This window comes from Argentina silus, assembly GCF_951799395.1.
Source record: "Argentina silus genome assembly, chromosome: 4".
In the NCBI taxonomy this organism is placed as follows: Eukaryota; Metazoa; Chordata; class Actinopteri; order Argentiniformes; family Argentinidae; genus Argentina; species Argentina silus.
This window is the reverse complement of record NC_139658.1, coordinates 10,898,493-10,914,137: the sequence shown is the minus strand read 5'-3', so window position 1 is coordinate 10,914,137 and position 15,645 is coordinate 10,898,493. Positions and strand designations below refer to the sequence as shown.

General features: G+C 45.8%; 2 protein-coding genes across 3 annotated transcripts; both read right to left on the bottom strand.

The window, feature by feature from the left end:
• Window positions 1-205: 205 nt before the first annotated feature.
• On the bottom strand, window positions 206-8,782 carry znf76 (zinc finger protein 76). Of its 2 annotated transcripts, none has more exons than XM_083668588.1 (14): window positions 8,743-8,782; window positions 6,809-6,898; window positions 6,498-6,575; window positions 6,325-6,402; window positions 5,724-5,920; window positions 5,309-5,380; window positions 5,054-5,170; window positions 4,633-4,834; window positions 3,923-4,102; window positions 2,798-3,001; window positions 2,293-2,402; window positions 1,849-2,010; window positions 1,268-1,381; window positions 206-1,112 (listed from the first exon to the last, which is right to left on the bottom strand). In XM_083668588.1, exons 2-14 carry the CDS (start codon window positions 6,876-6,878, stop codon window positions 1,008-1,010), a joined length of 1,689 nt encoding a protein of 562 aa, XP_083524714.1. In that variant the 5' UTR covers window positions 6,879-6,898; window positions 8,743-8,782; the 3' UTR covers window positions 206-1,007. The 2 variants fall into 2 exon arrangements, with proteins under 2 accessions (XP_083524714.1, XP_083524713.1); XM_083668587.1 differs by lacking the exon at window positions 8,743-8,782 and adding an exon at window positions 7,306-8,366 and having other exon boundaries at window positions 6,809-7,253.
• A 495-nt stretch (window positions 8,783-9,277) lies between these two features.
• cUnh6orf89 (chromosome Un C6orf89 homolog) lies at window positions 9,278-15,463 on the bottom strand. Its single transcript, XM_083668598.1, has 8 exons — window positions 15,342-15,463; window positions 14,798-15,091; window positions 14,397-14,562; window positions 13,180-13,328; window positions 12,775-12,923; window positions 12,266-12,401; window positions 11,881-12,004; window positions 9,278-11,755 (listed from the first exon to the last, which is right to left on the bottom strand). The coding sequence occupies exons 2-8, from the start codon at window positions 14,984-14,986 to the stop codon at window positions 11,673-11,675; spliced, it is 996 nt and encodes a 331-aa protein (XP_083524724.1). The 5' UTR covers window positions 14,987-15,091; window positions 15,342-15,463; the 3' UTR covers window positions 9,278-11,672.
• Window positions 15,464-15,645: the final 182 nt, after the last annotated feature.

Below are 15,645 nucleotides of genomic sequence, written 5' to 3'. Positions count from 1 at the left end.
CTATGCCCTGGAGCAAATATCTACTAAATCAACTGTGGCCTTCTAAAATCATGTGCATTGTGCTGCTGTGTTCTAGGGGTCTGTCTGCCTCCCTGTGTTCAAAAGTTGGTACTGCTGGTACTTACTTCCGGATTTTGTCCCCAGATTCATGTGACCATTGCATAAAAGAGACCCTGGCTCAAACACACACGAAACACACTTACAGAAAAGTTAAAGCATATTTATTGACAAATGTACATCATCTATACACCTTCAGCACAGACCAAGATGTCACAACGAGGTATCTCCTTGATACTGTGACACTGTGCTTTTACACCAGTTTATGTTCGTACAGATGTAAACAAACAAGCAAGCCTTTAAGCTCTTCACACCGGCAGTCTCTTAAAAACACATCTGCGAGTGTTTCAGGTTGAACTAGCAAGCAGTTCAGTTCACACGTTCTCTGTCTGAATGACAACTCCGTCATCAAGAGTTCTAGACCAGTAGAACTTAAATTGGAGAACAGTTCGCAGTCCTAGCCATGTATGGGTCATCTTTCCAAATGTCACAGAAGAAACCCAAAAACCCAAAAGGAAACATCCTTGCAGTAGTATATCAAAACTGTGGAGCGAAATTGTTAACCAATGCTAGGGTAGCTTTACTGCTGGCTCAGCCTCTCAGAAGCAGCAGAGAGTCAATCAAATCAATCAAACAAACAATCAATAAACAATAAATAAACAAACAAACAAAGGCAGGTCTGCTCATGTTGGGATCGGAACATTCTGGAAACCCTGTCTCCATGACGATGGCCTCTGGGATTCTGGCTCTCCCTTTCTGATTGGCTGTTCACAGTTCCGCTCGGGTTCCAAATGGTTCCGCCGTTCCCTCTGTCGTTCAAGGAAGAGTTGGGTCTCCAGGTGGAGCTCTGGAGCTAGTTTGAGCTCAAGGGGGAGCGTGCTCTGGTTCGTACCCAGGGAAAGGTGCCCTGTTTTGGGGGCGTAAGGAGGAGTAGTAGCGGGTGTGTCTGGTCAGCAGCCTCCGTCAGAGATGTCACCGTTTTGGACCAGTTCTCCCTGCTGGATGGCAGCCGTGGCCATGCTGATGGCCTCCTCCAGGGTCTGCTGCTCCTCCAGCTACACACACACACACACACACACACACACACACACACACACACACACACACACACACACAAGATCATGGGGATAGACACATCTCTTCCATATGCACTGACGTGAAAGACAAGCCCAGGCATGATGCCTACTGAGATGTAGCCAGTGTACTGTACCTGGACAGCGATCTGGGTGCCGTTAGCCGTGGCCAGCAGCGCCACCTGCTGGTAGTGAGGGCCAGAGCCCCCCGAGACGCCTGTCATGATGCTCTCGGATGTCACTATGGCAACCTGGACGGAGTACAAAGTACAAACGTTGTCAGCACAACAATTCATACGCCAGCAACGACAGTATTATGGTTAACGTGTTCCGGTTTATGGCTAGCTGTGGGGTTGAGCGATATCGCATTTTTCTTCTCATCTTATATGACTTTAGATGATGTCACAATATAAGATAATATCGTTCATTGCTGAGGTGTGGTGTAGACGTGCTGGACTGAGGGTAAATGACTGCACTGCAGTACATAGAAGGTATTGCTTGTCGTGTAAATAGTCTGGTGAAACCAAGAGACATGTTTTCACTAGTTCTGCTTTGCCTTGAAAAACGCGATACGCTGAAATTGCGGTGATGCCCATATTTGGTGTTTTACGACTATCTCTGGAAGAGACCAATAACACTATATTCTCTAAATATCACGATAAGCTCAAAATGTCACAATGTTCGATAATATTAAGTACCAGCAGAAGGGGGGACCTACCGACTGCATCTCCTTGCCCTCCCCCGTCACCATGGTGATGTGGTGGCGTCCCACGGCGCCCAGGTCCGTCTGGTGGCTGGGCACGGTGATGGTGGTGCCGTCCTGGGTTACCATGGTGATGGTGGCGCCCATTGCCTGCAGCTCCTCGGGAGAGAGGCTCATCTGCGGGTCGGATCAGATCAGAACCCTCAGAGGGAGCGGACCCAAACTTGGCCGATACAGTACCAACGCTACTCAATGATATCTTATGTTATGAAAACGTTCGGCCATTAAAAGATGTCGTCCGTAACGTCTTCGTCCTCTGGGTTCACAAGTTGAAATGTACGAATAAGCGATGTTCAAACAAAAAAAACAATCAATCAATCAATCAGAATCTAAGCAGATATTCATCAGACTCGCTCATCCACACACCAATCAAATCAAGGGGGAGAAAACCAGAATTACCTGTGAGCCAATTATATCCTGGGAGTCTGCGTTGCCCTCCTCCTGCTGCTCCGCCCCCTCCAGGAAGGAGGCCTGCTGTTGGTCGAGGGCTGTGTCCATCGCCTCTGTATCTGCTCACACAGAGACAGACATACTGAATATTCTCCCTTAAGTCTGAATTTGCTCCTTGTGGTGCATTCAACCCTCCATAAGTCTTGGAAAGAGGAAGCATTTTGTCCAGAAGACAAAATGCTTCCTCCTTCAAATACTTATGGAGGGCACTGAATATGTGTGTGTGTTGGTGTGTGTGAGTGTGTATATATACCTCTATTCTCCAACAGTTTGGATTTCAAACAATTAATATGGGATGGTGCATTCAACTATTCATATACAGTGCCCTCCATAAGTATTGGAAAGAGGAAGCATTTTGTCTTCTTTTAGCTCTATAGTCCAACAGTTTGGGTTTGAAATCAAACAATTGCTATGGGGTCAAAGTCTGTGTGTGTGTATGTGTGTATACACGTACCATCCACGTCCTCTGCAGCCTCGAAGTCTCCGTGCGTGGTGCGTTTGTGCATGGCCAGTGTGGAGGTCTGTCTGTAGGTCTTGCCACAGTGGTTGCAGGTATAGGGCTTACAGTGTGTGTGTACCACGTGGTGCTTGTACAGGCTGGAGTACTCTGTGAAACGCTTCCCACACCCAGGCACTGTACACATGTAGGGCTTCTCTCCTGAGAGGAGAAGAGAGAGCGGGGAGGGGGTGAGAGAGAGAGAGAGAGAGAGATAGGGTGAGGAGGAAAGAAAGAGAGAGCATTGAATATCAAGTGTTTAAAGGGACACTTCACCAGTTGTTAACATCAACATCATCAACATGAACATCTCCAGCACCATACCAGTGTCTACATATGTGAAAACTAAAATCTTCTACGTTCTGTAGTCAGAAAGATTCGACAAAAGGTCCTCAGGAAATTACCCCCTATGACGTCACTGGGGGGGGGTAAAACATTTTTTTAATTCATTGATTTTCAAAACTACAAAGCCACAAGCACACTCCCACTGGCTGGAAACTCATTGTTGTTTCTGAAAATAACTGAATGATTGTTTTTTGATTGTTTTACCCCCAACTACATCATAAGGGGTAATTTCCTGAGGACCTTTTTCATATCTTGCCTAACTGCTGTTTTCACATACCGTATGTAGACACTGGTATTGTGCTGGATATAATGAATGTGTTGTTAAAAATGGGTGAAGTGTCCCTTTAACTTGTGTTGTGTCAACAGAACTGCATTAGTCATCGCTACTGTGTGTGTGGTTGTCTCTGTTGTTTTGGACGATCCTCCTATGATTCTTCAAGTGGGTGGCACATAGATTTACGGTACACATGTAAGTGTGTGTGTGTGTGTGTGCAAGAGTGTGTATCTCACTTGTCTGTGTGTTCTCATGTGGTTTGGTTGGTGTGTTTGTGTGTGTGTGTGTGTGTGTGTGTGTGTGCAAGAGTGTGTATCTCACTTGTCTGTGTGTTCTCATGTGGTTTGGTTGGTGTGTTTGTGTGTGTGTGTGTGCGCATCTCACTTCCCTGTATCTGTACGTATTGTTTTTGCCGTGGTGTGTGTGTGTATGTGTGTATGTGAAAGACTGTGTGTGTGTCTTACCTGTGTGTATCCTCATGTGGTTCTTGTAGTTGGTGGCGCTGGCGAAGCCTCGTCCGCAGGAGGGCTCCGGGCACATGTAGGGCCGCTCCCCCGTGTGGGTCCTGATGTGGACCTTCCTGATGTTCGAGGTGGTGAAGGAACGACCGCAGCCCTCGAACGGACACTTGAACGGCTTCTCACCTGACACAGAGAGGGAGAAAGGAGGGAGAAATCAAAAGAAAAAGGAGGAGGAAGGGGGGAGGGGGGAAAGGTACGATCTCATTCCATATCAAACGGCTGTCCCAAGTCGTGTAAATGTGAAAGTATGTTTGGCAGATCGCTGTAAGAAGTATGGTTCCATCCAACCTATCTGATCCTCGCAGATCTCAAGGAGTGTCTAGGGATAGGAGCTAGGGGTCAATGTGGAATAGGGCACCTATGTGTGTGTACATATGTGTGTGTCCTACCTGTGTGGGTATATGGGTGTATGTGTCATACCTGTGTGTGTGTGTGTGTGTGTGTGTATGTGTGTGTGTGTGTGTGTCCTACCTGTGTGTGTATATGGGTGTATGTGTCATACCTGTGTGCGTGTCTGTGTGTGTGTCCTACCTGTGTGGGTATATGGGTATATGTGTCATACCTGTGTGTGTGTGTGTGTGTGTGTGTGTGTGTGCGTCCTACCTGTGTGGGTATATGGGTGTATGTGTCATACCTGTGTGTGTGTGTCCTACCTGTGTGTGTGCGAACATGTTTCTGCAGGTCTCCAGAGGTCTTGAAGGCCTTGTAGCACATGCCCTCTGGGCACTTGTAAGGCTTCTCTCCTGTGTGTGTGCGCAGGTGGGACTTCAGCCCGTAGCCCGTGGCAAAGGCCTTCCCACAGGACAGCACGTCACACCTGTACGGCCGCACACCAGTGTGAGCCCGCTCGTGGACCTGACAACACCAGGACAACGTTCAGATGTTAGTATAAATACCATCTATAGCAGGGCTGTTCTAGTTGTGGTGTAGACTATTTATGTGTATGTGTGTGGCGTGTGTGTGTGTGTGTGTGACACCTAGAGGTGATGGGGCTCGGTGTAGGTAGTGTGTGTGTGTGTGTGTATGTGTGTGTGTGTGTGTGTGTGTGTGTATGTGTGTGTGTGTTTGAGGGACCTTGAGATGGTGTGCTGTGGTGTAGAAACGCCCACAGCCCTCATAGTCACAGCGAAAGGTCTTCTCAGCCGTCTGCTGGACTTTAGGGGAACCCCAGGACTTCCCCTCAAACACCACCTAGAGAAAGAGAAAGAGAGAGAAAGAGAGACAGACAGACAAAGACTGTTACACAATCATGCTCAAGATATGTATATGCTCAGAGAGTTTTTTAACAGACAGCCTCATCATCTTTCACCCCCGCTCCCCCCTCTGCACCTGTACAGTGGTATGCTCCTGGAGCCCATTGGCACTCACAGCATCATCCACCTCCACCTCGTTCCCTGTCATCTGGAACAGAAAAGGGGAAAGGTTGGACTAATACATCACAGGAATAATCAATGTTTTGGACCGATTACCGGCTGGTATAATTATTGTTTTTAATTCAGTCAATCCAATGTCGTATTTAATTCTGTCAAACTTAACAACGTGCCGTGACATTGTGGGACTTATTTCTAAGATGATCACAGTGTGTGTGTGTGTGTGTGTGTCTGTGTGCGTGTGTACGTCCCTGCTTGTGTGTGTGTGTGTGCATGCGCCTGCTTGTGTGTGTGTGTGTGTATCCATAGAGAGAAGCAAATGAAGAGAAAGAGAGAAGAGAAATTGATCAGGAGAGAGAATCTTGTCCAGAGACCTTGACAGCGTAACTCTCCAGAGTGGCGATGGTGTCTCCGTCCACGGTGTCCTCTGCAGTCACCTGCTCATCCAGCGCCCCCCCCGGCTGCAGGGTGAGGATGGTGGTCCCCCCTTGCAGGCCGGAGGGGTGGTGGATGTACGCTGTGCTGCCGTCCTCCAGCTGCACCGCTTCCACCGCGCTGGGGTCATACCCGTCTGGGGGGGGGGGGGGGGGGGGGGTGGGGGGCAAGGGTCAAAGGTTATATATATAATATATGCCATTTAGCTGACGCTTTTATCCAAAGCGACTTACATTGCAGTGAGTGCATACATTTTTTCAGTATATATGGTCCCAGTGGGAATCAAACCCACAACCTTAGCGTTGTTAACACCATGCTCTACCAATTGAGCCACAGAGGACCACAGGATAGGGATTGTACTTCCTATGCCTATGTTTTAGAGGGGGAGTGCAGGCATCTGTTCTCGCCTTGACGGAACACACCTGATGCAGTGACTCAAGGGCTCAAATGATATAGGCCCCAGGTTACCAAGCCCACTGTAAGAAAGGCGCCTTGTCAATAAAGTGATCATTTATCCCCCCTCCAAACTGTTATTCTTACCTTTGAGTGAGTGGTGGATGTAGGCTGTTGTACCGTCCTCGAGCTGCACCGCTTGGCCATCCTCAAACGGCAAGGGGTCTGGGTGGATAACAACAACCAAAAGTCAATGTTAGCCATCGAGTGCTGGAGTCTCTACACACTTCTTCCCTCTTCGGGGGTATGGATGGACTGACCTTGAACTGTGACCTGCTGGATGTAGGCTGTTGTACCGTCCTCCAACTGGATAGTGTCGCCTTCCACCAGGTTACCGTCTGAGGAACGGAGAGAGAGAGAGAGAGAGAGAGGAGAAGAGACTTCATTCAACCATCTTCTATGGCATATTGGAGTTCGATTGGCACATGCCGGTTTATTTTGCCACCTTCGTTTCCAACGTGTGTGTTATCAATCATACTTTAGTGCAGTGAGTTCTTACACTTTTTTTTTTTTTTTTTAGCAGTGTTATACTTTGGAGTAGTTTGTGAGGGTGTGAGAGAGGGTTTCATACCTTTGATTGCCTGCTCAATGTAGGCATCACTGAGGGTTACCGCCTGAAGTCCCAAACTATCCATCCTCATGCTACTCAGCTACACTCAGCCTATAACACACACACACAAATACATTTCTCTTGCGTGTTTTTTTTAAATAGTCGAATACATCATATTGTTCCCATGTTTTATCAACCACAAAGTCCCATGCAACCCCTGCCAATCTCATGCATAGGCTACTAGTCATATAACCTGTTACCCTGAACCAGGACATATTCCGTGCTAATTGCCTGCCTGTCTCTCTGGGCTGCATTGGCCTATATCACCCAGTTAATATGTTAAGCCTGTAACTGTACCAATACGTATGGCTCTTTGAGGCACTCATCACAAACCAGGTCCCATTCCTGGACGGTTGATAAGTGGGATTGTAACCACATCCCTTACCTCGCCCTATCCGTTTTAAATCTCAACTTCAATGTGGTGACTTCAGCCGTGTCGTGCCAAGCATCCCACTTACCATGTACCAATCCTGGACTCAGTATCCTTAGCAAGCGAACATTATGTGGGGCGATAGAGGGTCTGGGTAAAGACAGAGGACAGCAATATGGGCTAATTTATAGGCTGTGAGAGTCAAGTCAGAAGCAGTGGTTTTAAACCATCAATAGCCACAATCAGTAGAGTTGGGCAGATATTAGCCTAGATATTATCGAATATCATTCTCTTACAGAAATGAGTCCGATATGTGTTGTGCATAATTACAAGTGCAGTGTCCTGCTTTTTGCAAGATAAAGCACCATCTAGTGGAAACATTTGTCTTTGTTTCACTCAGACTAGGCCTATTGACAACACCAGCCATACACTCTGCTGCTGTTCAGTCATTTACGCTGGCACTTCACCATACTTCAACAATGAACAATATTATCATCGATCATATATCTAAGTAAAATCATGAATAAGAAAATGTGGATACCACCCAACCCTAACAATCAATATCAATTCGTTCAGAGTAATGTCTTGAAAGCTTTTTAGATGGCTGACGTTTTATTTCATGGCAAAGAGGGAAGGGGGCACTGGGGATAGATCAGCTTGAAATCATTACTTATTTGGAGTTGAGTGCTTGTGTTGTTGTTTATACATTACGTTTATGTTGAAGTTGATAATAGGCCTACCATTGACATATGGGTGAAACATACAACCAAACGATGGGCGCAGTTACCATAAGTAAGAAAGAAAACTAGACAAGGGGCATAGTACAGAGTACTATGTATGTATGGAATGGTTGGATGGTGACGCTCTGTAGCTACATGGCTTGTTTTAGTGGTCAATAATTAATGTGCAATTTCACACAAAAAAAAACTCGCTTTGAGTAGAACAATCAAGATCATGTAACAACATACAGACAGCCAAAGATAAAAGGAGAAACTTTCAAGTAGTACGCTGTGGCTACCGATTCTAGCTAACTAGCGGCTACCTAGCCGGTGACATCTGATACAGAGGCTCAGGCTGACAGTTTAGCTAGCTAGCTAGCAATACGGAGTTTCGGTGGTATCTTTCTTCCAAAATTAAAAAAACTGTCCCCATGAAAGTTCAGCTAGACATTCTAATAGATTTTCAACATCTCCCCGTTGACATAGAATGCGTTAGCTTAACAGCAATGTAATCGATTGGAGGGCTAGCTAGCTAGCTAAACTTCAGTGACCAGGCCTCGTCCACTACAATAACAAGTTTGCGCTCGATTCACAAATGGCAACGCCACCAGGTTGCTCGCCCCGGTAGTCCCGGTGATCTATTTCTAACAGCTCAGCTTCTGTAGGTCGATGATTCATCTTGAAAATCATAAGAAATTCTCAAATTCAGTAGCCCTTCTACAATTTCCTCTCCCGAATCCCCCATTTTTCTATCCCATCTCTCCCTCGGTTGGAGAAGTTGAAGCAGCGCAAACTGGGATACTCACCGCCAGCAGACCGCCATGCACCAGGGCCAGGCAGCGGGCCCGGGAACCTGCATTCGGTAATTCCGGAATCAAACAGTTATGGGACGTTATTAACAGTTATACCTGAGGGCTGGGAGAACTGACCTTGGATCGCTTTTTGTGAAGTGGACATCCAGTAGCAAGGGCTTGATTTACAAGCCTAGAGGAACTGATTCTATATTAGATATGAGTTTTTGTTTTGTTTTTACACTAGTTTTGGTTGTAATATGTTTCTGAGAAAGGGTGAAAGGGTTGCCTAAAATGATCATGAAGTCAAGCGAAAGCCCTGAGAGAGTTGTACTTATTGGTAAAGGTCTGTGCATGAATTACAGTGAAGTGGAAAGAATATATTTGTTTTTTTTTAGTTATTCTTATATGCACATAGCTGACCACATGGGTGATAGCATAGGCCTATTGTACTTATTGCAACTGTATGATTCACAGTAAGGTTTATTCTATTATTTTAGTCTTTGTGAAGGTGAAGTGTACCCCGATAAGCAGCAAAGCAGACACAAAGTAGGGCAGAAAACACATTTATTTAGAAACATTATCCAAACATTCTGCGCTTGACGGGAGTACAGGTAATCAAACTGTTTTTAACAGGTTCGTTTCAGTGCACATTGATTTACGAAATTATTTTACACTTCATAACATCTCATGATTGAAAGGGATATTTCCAAAAATCATAATGGTCAAGTCACAACTTTTTGTTTTCCTTGACACCCCACACATAACCAAATTACTGTCCAATAGTTGTGTCATAAATTGCAATTTGATCATGTTTTACAATAGTAGCAACTGTTCAAAGCATGTTCAACAACGTTTCATTGTCAGCTTGGAAACACATACACATACAGCCAGTGATTACCCTGTATTCAGTTTAACATCACAAAAACTCACAATTGCTTGAAGAACATATTAAGCGAGTCGTTTTTAGCTTGCTAAAGCAAAAATAGGAACCAAAACTTGGAAACGGGAGGAATTGATACAACTACACAAGTAAGGCTTGATAGAAAAGGCAAGGTTGGACTCAAGGCAAATATGTCTGAAACTAAACGGTAATGGGTGGTGCGAGGGCCTTGAACCCAACAACATTTTGAGCAGCAAAAGAACATGTGAAGATAAGACTATCTCGCGCACCCAACTGGACTTCAGAGTGAGAGACAGAAATTGAGAGCAATTCACTGTGTGAATTATAATGAATACCCCCAGAGTACTAACCCCAATCCTTCAGCACTCAGTCAGCCCCTGTTGACTCTTGTCATGTATCTGAAAGACCTATTACTTATTAGCTTGCTCATTGTTGGGGAAGCATGTACCACAATGAGTCCATTTCCTACAAGCAGCTCTGAGCGGTCAATAAGGTCAAGTCTAGTTTGTATAGCTTATCTGCACCAACACAGCATGTACTGTACAAGTCAACACATCCCCAGTCACAAAGAAGTGGAACTGTAATAACCATACATATACAATGTAATAACCGCAGTTCATAGTTTAGGGTACGTGTACTGCTTTGCAATTCAAACAATAAATGATAAAAGAAAGCAGCTCTGAAACAAAAACAAAAAAAACTCCTTATCATATCCCCTCTAAACGAATCAGATTAATGATGCATTCAAGAATCTATGACAATGACATCCATAAAAGATCTACAAACTGATGAGTATAAATGGTGAATTAATTTGTACAATAAGGCCGTAACCTGAAAATGTGTAACTTGTTGAATTGATAAGATAGTTAAGACTGCACGAATTGCGATAATGTAGACTGTTGAGAAACTTTTGGAAATTGAGTTTAGAATTTATGGAACATGTTGCGTAGAGCTATTGGTTGATTCTGAGACTTGTTTCAAAGTTGGACATTTCTGAGTTTCCTATTTACGAGGAGAACTTGAACGTGTCATCAGACCATAAGACAAACTGTGACATCATCAAATACTATGACATCATATAAAGTGCTTCTACATACAAATGCAACTGGACAAGAGAGAAAAACAGGGGCCAAAAAACCCAGTGAATGAGAAGAACATAAACAAAGGCATGTTCAGTTGAAATGATGGCACTAAAACAAACAAATATATACACAAACAGAAAAACCTGCTCTTTACTTACCAATTAAATTAATAAATCCTAACTTGAAATCCTCACTAAAAAAGGCGACATTTTGAGCTTAGGTGACAAGACACACAGTAAAAACTTCGGACTGACGGGCAGAGCCGCAAAAAAACCCCCCATTCTGCTGATTCATTGCGGCTATGAGATTCTTCAGAACAAAAAAACAGAACATTCCAACTGAACACAGGAGGAGATCTCTTTCGAGTTAGATGAGTTTCCCTTTCCAGTTCTCCTCTTTGGGTACACACTGTGGACCTCGTCAGCTGTGAGGCCAACAGATAACAGTGTGACGACATTCCAGTCTTTTCCCCTCGCAAAGACATATAGTACCTGTTTCAGTCTGCTATTCTGCTCTGAGAGACTGAGTCTCAGCTTACACCTTAGAGGTTTAGGGCCAAGGGATGGATTTGGGAGTTAAAGATGGCTCATAGGATCATGTATAGAGTATGACAGTTATGGCAGATGAACACAAGCCTATTTCAGGTGTACAGTGGAGACAGGGAAACAGATACAGGAGAGAAGTGTCAGACCTCTTCTCTTTGAATCTCTCTTGTGCCTGAGGAGAGTGTGCTGCTCCAGACCTCGGAGAGGCGAGGCTAGCTCGCAACGGACAGGTATAAGGTCCAATCGCACCTGTGCCTCAACAGGAAGTGATGCATTCTCAGCCAGTACGAGGAAGTCTGGACTAGGATGGGAGGAGTCCTGGCTGACAAGTCAAAGCTCTCCCTCCTCCTCTCTGTCTGTCTGTCTCTCCCTCCTCTCTCTCATTCAGTCCATTTCAGTAGTTCCTCTCCGCCCTCAGAAAGCAGAGCCGTCACAGACGATGTTCTGGCCTCTCCCAGGGAACAGCTCCATCTGCCAGTAACGAGGGTCAGCGTACACTGGGGAGGTCAAATGGTCATGATGAGGTCAAACTTAAAGCAAACTCATGTAGAGTCTACAGTCGGGGTGAATTGTATACATAATGTATTGCAGTGTGTGTGTGTGTGTGTGTGTGTGTTCTCACCCATATCTCCAGGTCCTAGCCAGAGGTTGAAGGAGCTGCAGTGTTTTTGACAGCGATGGACAGGGAGCACCCGGACCGTGGGTAGCCCCTCCCCGACCACCAGCCAGCCCAGCACTCGTACTCCCTGAAACACACACACACCACTGTATAAACCAACCCATGACAGATATGCATGTGTATACACACACACACACACACACACACACACACACACTCACCCTGCTCTGAGAGTTAGCACTGTGAGTGAGAGACACAAAGTTGGGCAGAAAACACATTTATTTAGAAACATTATCCAAACATTCTGCGCTTGATGGGAGTACAGGTAATCAAACTATTTGATTACACACACACACACACATACATACACATACACACACACACTCACCCTGCTCTGAGAGTTAGCACTGTGAGTGACTAGGCAGCGCTGCAGTGTGGTTCCGGCACTGTCCAACAGGGGGCAGAGCTCAGCCTTAGGGAACAGCCACCTCAACACCTTCTCTCTGGCCCCAGAGGTAAACCTCCTGAAATAGGAGAGAAGAGAGAAGGAGGAGGAAGGGAGAGGGATAGGAATGGAAAGAAAGGAAAGTTATATCAGAAAAAAGAGATATGCCCAAACGTGTAGAGGCTGGTGGAGGACACGCTCATCCACCCGTGTTTGATACCACGATTGACACCATGATTCCTCTTGCATTACAATGAGCCCGTCCTCCGATTTCGACCTCCACCAGCCTCCCCAGGCCCAAACCAAAAACATCCTCCTCACCCAAACCCTGTCAATGTTTGTAGATCTGAAGGGAAGGATACCCAAACCCGGTCAATGTTTATAGATCTGAAGGGTAGGATAGGTGTTATCATCAATGTCAGTGATGGCTTGCCGTAGCCTTTGGGGCGTACCAGAGCAGGGTGAAGTTGGCTGGTCCCTGAGGGAAGCCCTCATCGTGGGGCAGCAGACTGTCCTCATCCAGTAGGATAGACATGGAGCTGGAGTGGGCCGAGTAGAGTTCCTCCAACTGCTGCCTCTGAACACACAGAGACTCCCCGCCCTACACACACACACACACACACACACACACACACACACACACACACACACACACAACACACACACACAACACACACACACAACACACACACACAACACACACACACAACACACACACACACACACACACACAGGACAGGACAGTTAGTTGATCTTAATGTATACCGCTTTGCTCTGGTCTGTGTCAGCACTGCAGCAGTGTGGCTGTGTGTGTGTGTGTGTGTGTGTGTGTGTGTGTGTGTGTGTGGCGGTGTTACCTTGAGCAGTACGGGCTGGGGCCCCCTGCGCAGGGCTGCAGACTCTCGCAGCGTCTCTGGGACCTCCAGCACGTTGGAGACCTCCGCACAGCCAGAGCAGTTGACCAGACCCTGCCTCAGAGCCCCCGCACTCCACCACTCATGGAAACCTACAGGACAGAGGAGCAGGGAGGTACTGCTGTTAGATAAGGAGAAGAGTGACGCTGCCTCTGAGGTCAGATTTGCATCCCCCCCCCCCTCCCTGTGACAGTTAAGGTCACAACAACAATTCAATTCTTACTCACAAACACTCCCCTTCAAAAACAAGGAACACAGTAATTGACCATGGAATGAACAGAGTGTGCCTTTTTTCAAGTGACCTCATGAGGTTAGGGTTAGAGTTTGTTTCCTGTATATACTATGAATATACAGTAAACAAACTGTTGCCCTTACAAGAAGAAGAAGAAGACGACTCTTTATTTGGCCATGCAATCAATTCTCATCAATTGTAGGAATTTGACACGTGCACACCCCTCCCGAGACAACACCCACACCCCCATATTCGGCACCGCTGGAGCAGTTAGGGCACAAGGGCAGAGCCTTAGATATGATGCCAGTAACCTTCCAGTTACCAGCTCACATCCGGCTCCCTCCTAGGGTTGGGATCAAACCAGCAACCTCCCGATTGCTGGCCGGCCTCTCTAACCTCTAGGCCACTTGCCCCACAATGCTAACTATCCATGTCGGACCTGGGGTTGCTACTAGAATGTTTACGGTTACCCTGTGATTCCTTGTAAAACAAGAAACAGGTTTCAGTTTCAAAGTTCATTGTCATATTGCAGAACAATTCAATTCTTACAAACTCTCCCCTTCAAAAACAAGGAACAAAGTAGTAACACAATAATACAATAACACTAAAGATGATGTTTCTGATGTTGAACAATAAGATCCAATGATGCATGGAAGAAGGTAGATACTCAAATTGAAAGTTGAAGAAAGACAATTTATTAGTCAAGTTGACTTGGGACACCAAACTACAGTCCAAGAGAATGGTCAGCAGGGAAGTGGCAACCACAAAGAGCTTGTAGTCAATTTTATAGTATGTAATAAACAGGAAACCAGGACATAAGGCTTGGCGCCAGTGAGTCTGACAGGCACTAGTCTGGTACCCCTTGTTGTAAACCACATTCCAAGGGTCACTCAGGAAAATACATTCTAACAAACACAGTGTTGTTTACCTTGCAGGTTGTACTTTTTGGCAATGGGCAGAGACAGCAGCCGAACATGGCTGAGGGGCGAGGACCAGTTGTGCCCCCCCATGTTGATCAGACCCAGCTGAGGGGAGCTCTGGGGGTAGGTGAAGGCCAGGACCACCACCAAGAGAAAGCCAATCGCCACCACAAACTAGGAGAAAAGAGGAGGAGGAAAGAGCATGCTCCTTGTGTTTTGGTGGCATGTTGTATTGTATGAGAATGTCGTATGAAATTGTGCTATTTCGCTACACACCATGCCATTCTTAAATTGTCCCCCAAGGACACTGGGCTGAAATCGGGGTGTCACATCTTCATGTGAGAAAATACAGGGAATACAAGTGTCTGTCCGACTGATATAACGGACTACGCGTCTTTGGTTGACTTACCTTGATGGTGGCTCGAAGGATGGGGAACTGTGGTGGGTCCCTTCGAGGCTCGTTGGTCTCCAGGACTTGTTTGATAAACTTCTCGATCTCCCTCTCCGACATGCCGTAGCGGTACCCAGACTGGCGGAGGATATCAATGCTCTCTGACAGCTTGTCATAGATGCACGGCTCACTGAGTGTCGTGCCCATTGCAACCAATCTTAGATTCAGATAGTTCCTGTCAATGGTTCGTTTCAGGGGGTCAGTGCCTCGTCTTGTCTTGGGACTGCGGCCGCACCACACATTTTGTGTCTTCTGTTTGAGATGGGAAAGGTGGATAAAAGGATACACTGATTTGCAGCTCTCAGCAGCATGATTCGTGGATGCTAACACTTAGGGACAACGAGCTAGACAGTAGTTAGTGTGGGTGTGTGTGTGTGGAGGGGGGGGGGCAAACAAGCTAAATCGTTAGCTACGCAGCCTGCTAGCGATGTAGCTATTTCCCTACATAATTCATTACATATATTACTAAGCTAGACATCATACTCAGTTACCATGCACTCACCGCAATTTACGGTACACTGGACAGTGTAGATTTACTGTAGATTGCTCATTTTTCTTGGTGCAAACCAAGCAACCTTTTCCCACTTGCTTGTTGTGTAAAAATGTCACTTCACTTCCCTATATCTGTCAAATGCACGTTCGAGTTGTTTTAAGAATGACAAACGCAGATTCGAGTATATCAAAACTCACGGTTGATGTTCAACCAATATTTAAAAAACTAATTCTGGGATAACATTTCTAATTTCTAAATGAAATATTGTTTTGTGTCATGTTTTTATTTTTTATTTTATTTTTTTGTCTCTAAT

What these genes read in the sequence shown, in the direction of transcription:
- znf76 (XM_083668588.1), bottom strand. Translation starts at nt 6,878, where the DNA reads ATGAGGATGGATAGTTTGGGACTTCAGGCGGTAACCCTCAGTGATGCC. An exon ending in ACATGTTCGCACACACACAG is followed by an intron (nt 4,103 to 4,632) that starts GTAGGACACACA and finishes TCTCTGTGTCAG; the next exon opens with GTGAGAAGCCGTTCAAGTGT. An exon ending in AGGGCAAGGAGATGCAGTCG is followed by an intron (nt 1,382 to 1,848) that starts GTAGGTCCCCCC and finishes TACTCCGTCCAG; the next exon opens with GTTGCCATAGTGACATCCGA.
- cUnh6orf89 (XM_083668598.1), bottom strand. Translation starts at nt 14,986, where the DNA reads ATGGGCACGACACTCAGTGAGCCGTGCATCTATGACAAGCTGTCAGAG. An exon ending in GTGCTAACTCTCAGAGCAGG is followed by an intron (nt 12,005 to 12,265) that starts GTGAGTGTGTGT and finishes TGTGTGTTTCAG; the next exon opens with GGAGTACGAGTGCTGGGCTG. An exon ending in GCTAGGACCTGGAGATATGG is followed by an intron (nt 11,756 to 11,880) that starts GTGAGAACACAC and finishes TGACCTCCCCAG; the next exon opens with TGTACGCTGACCCTCGTTAC.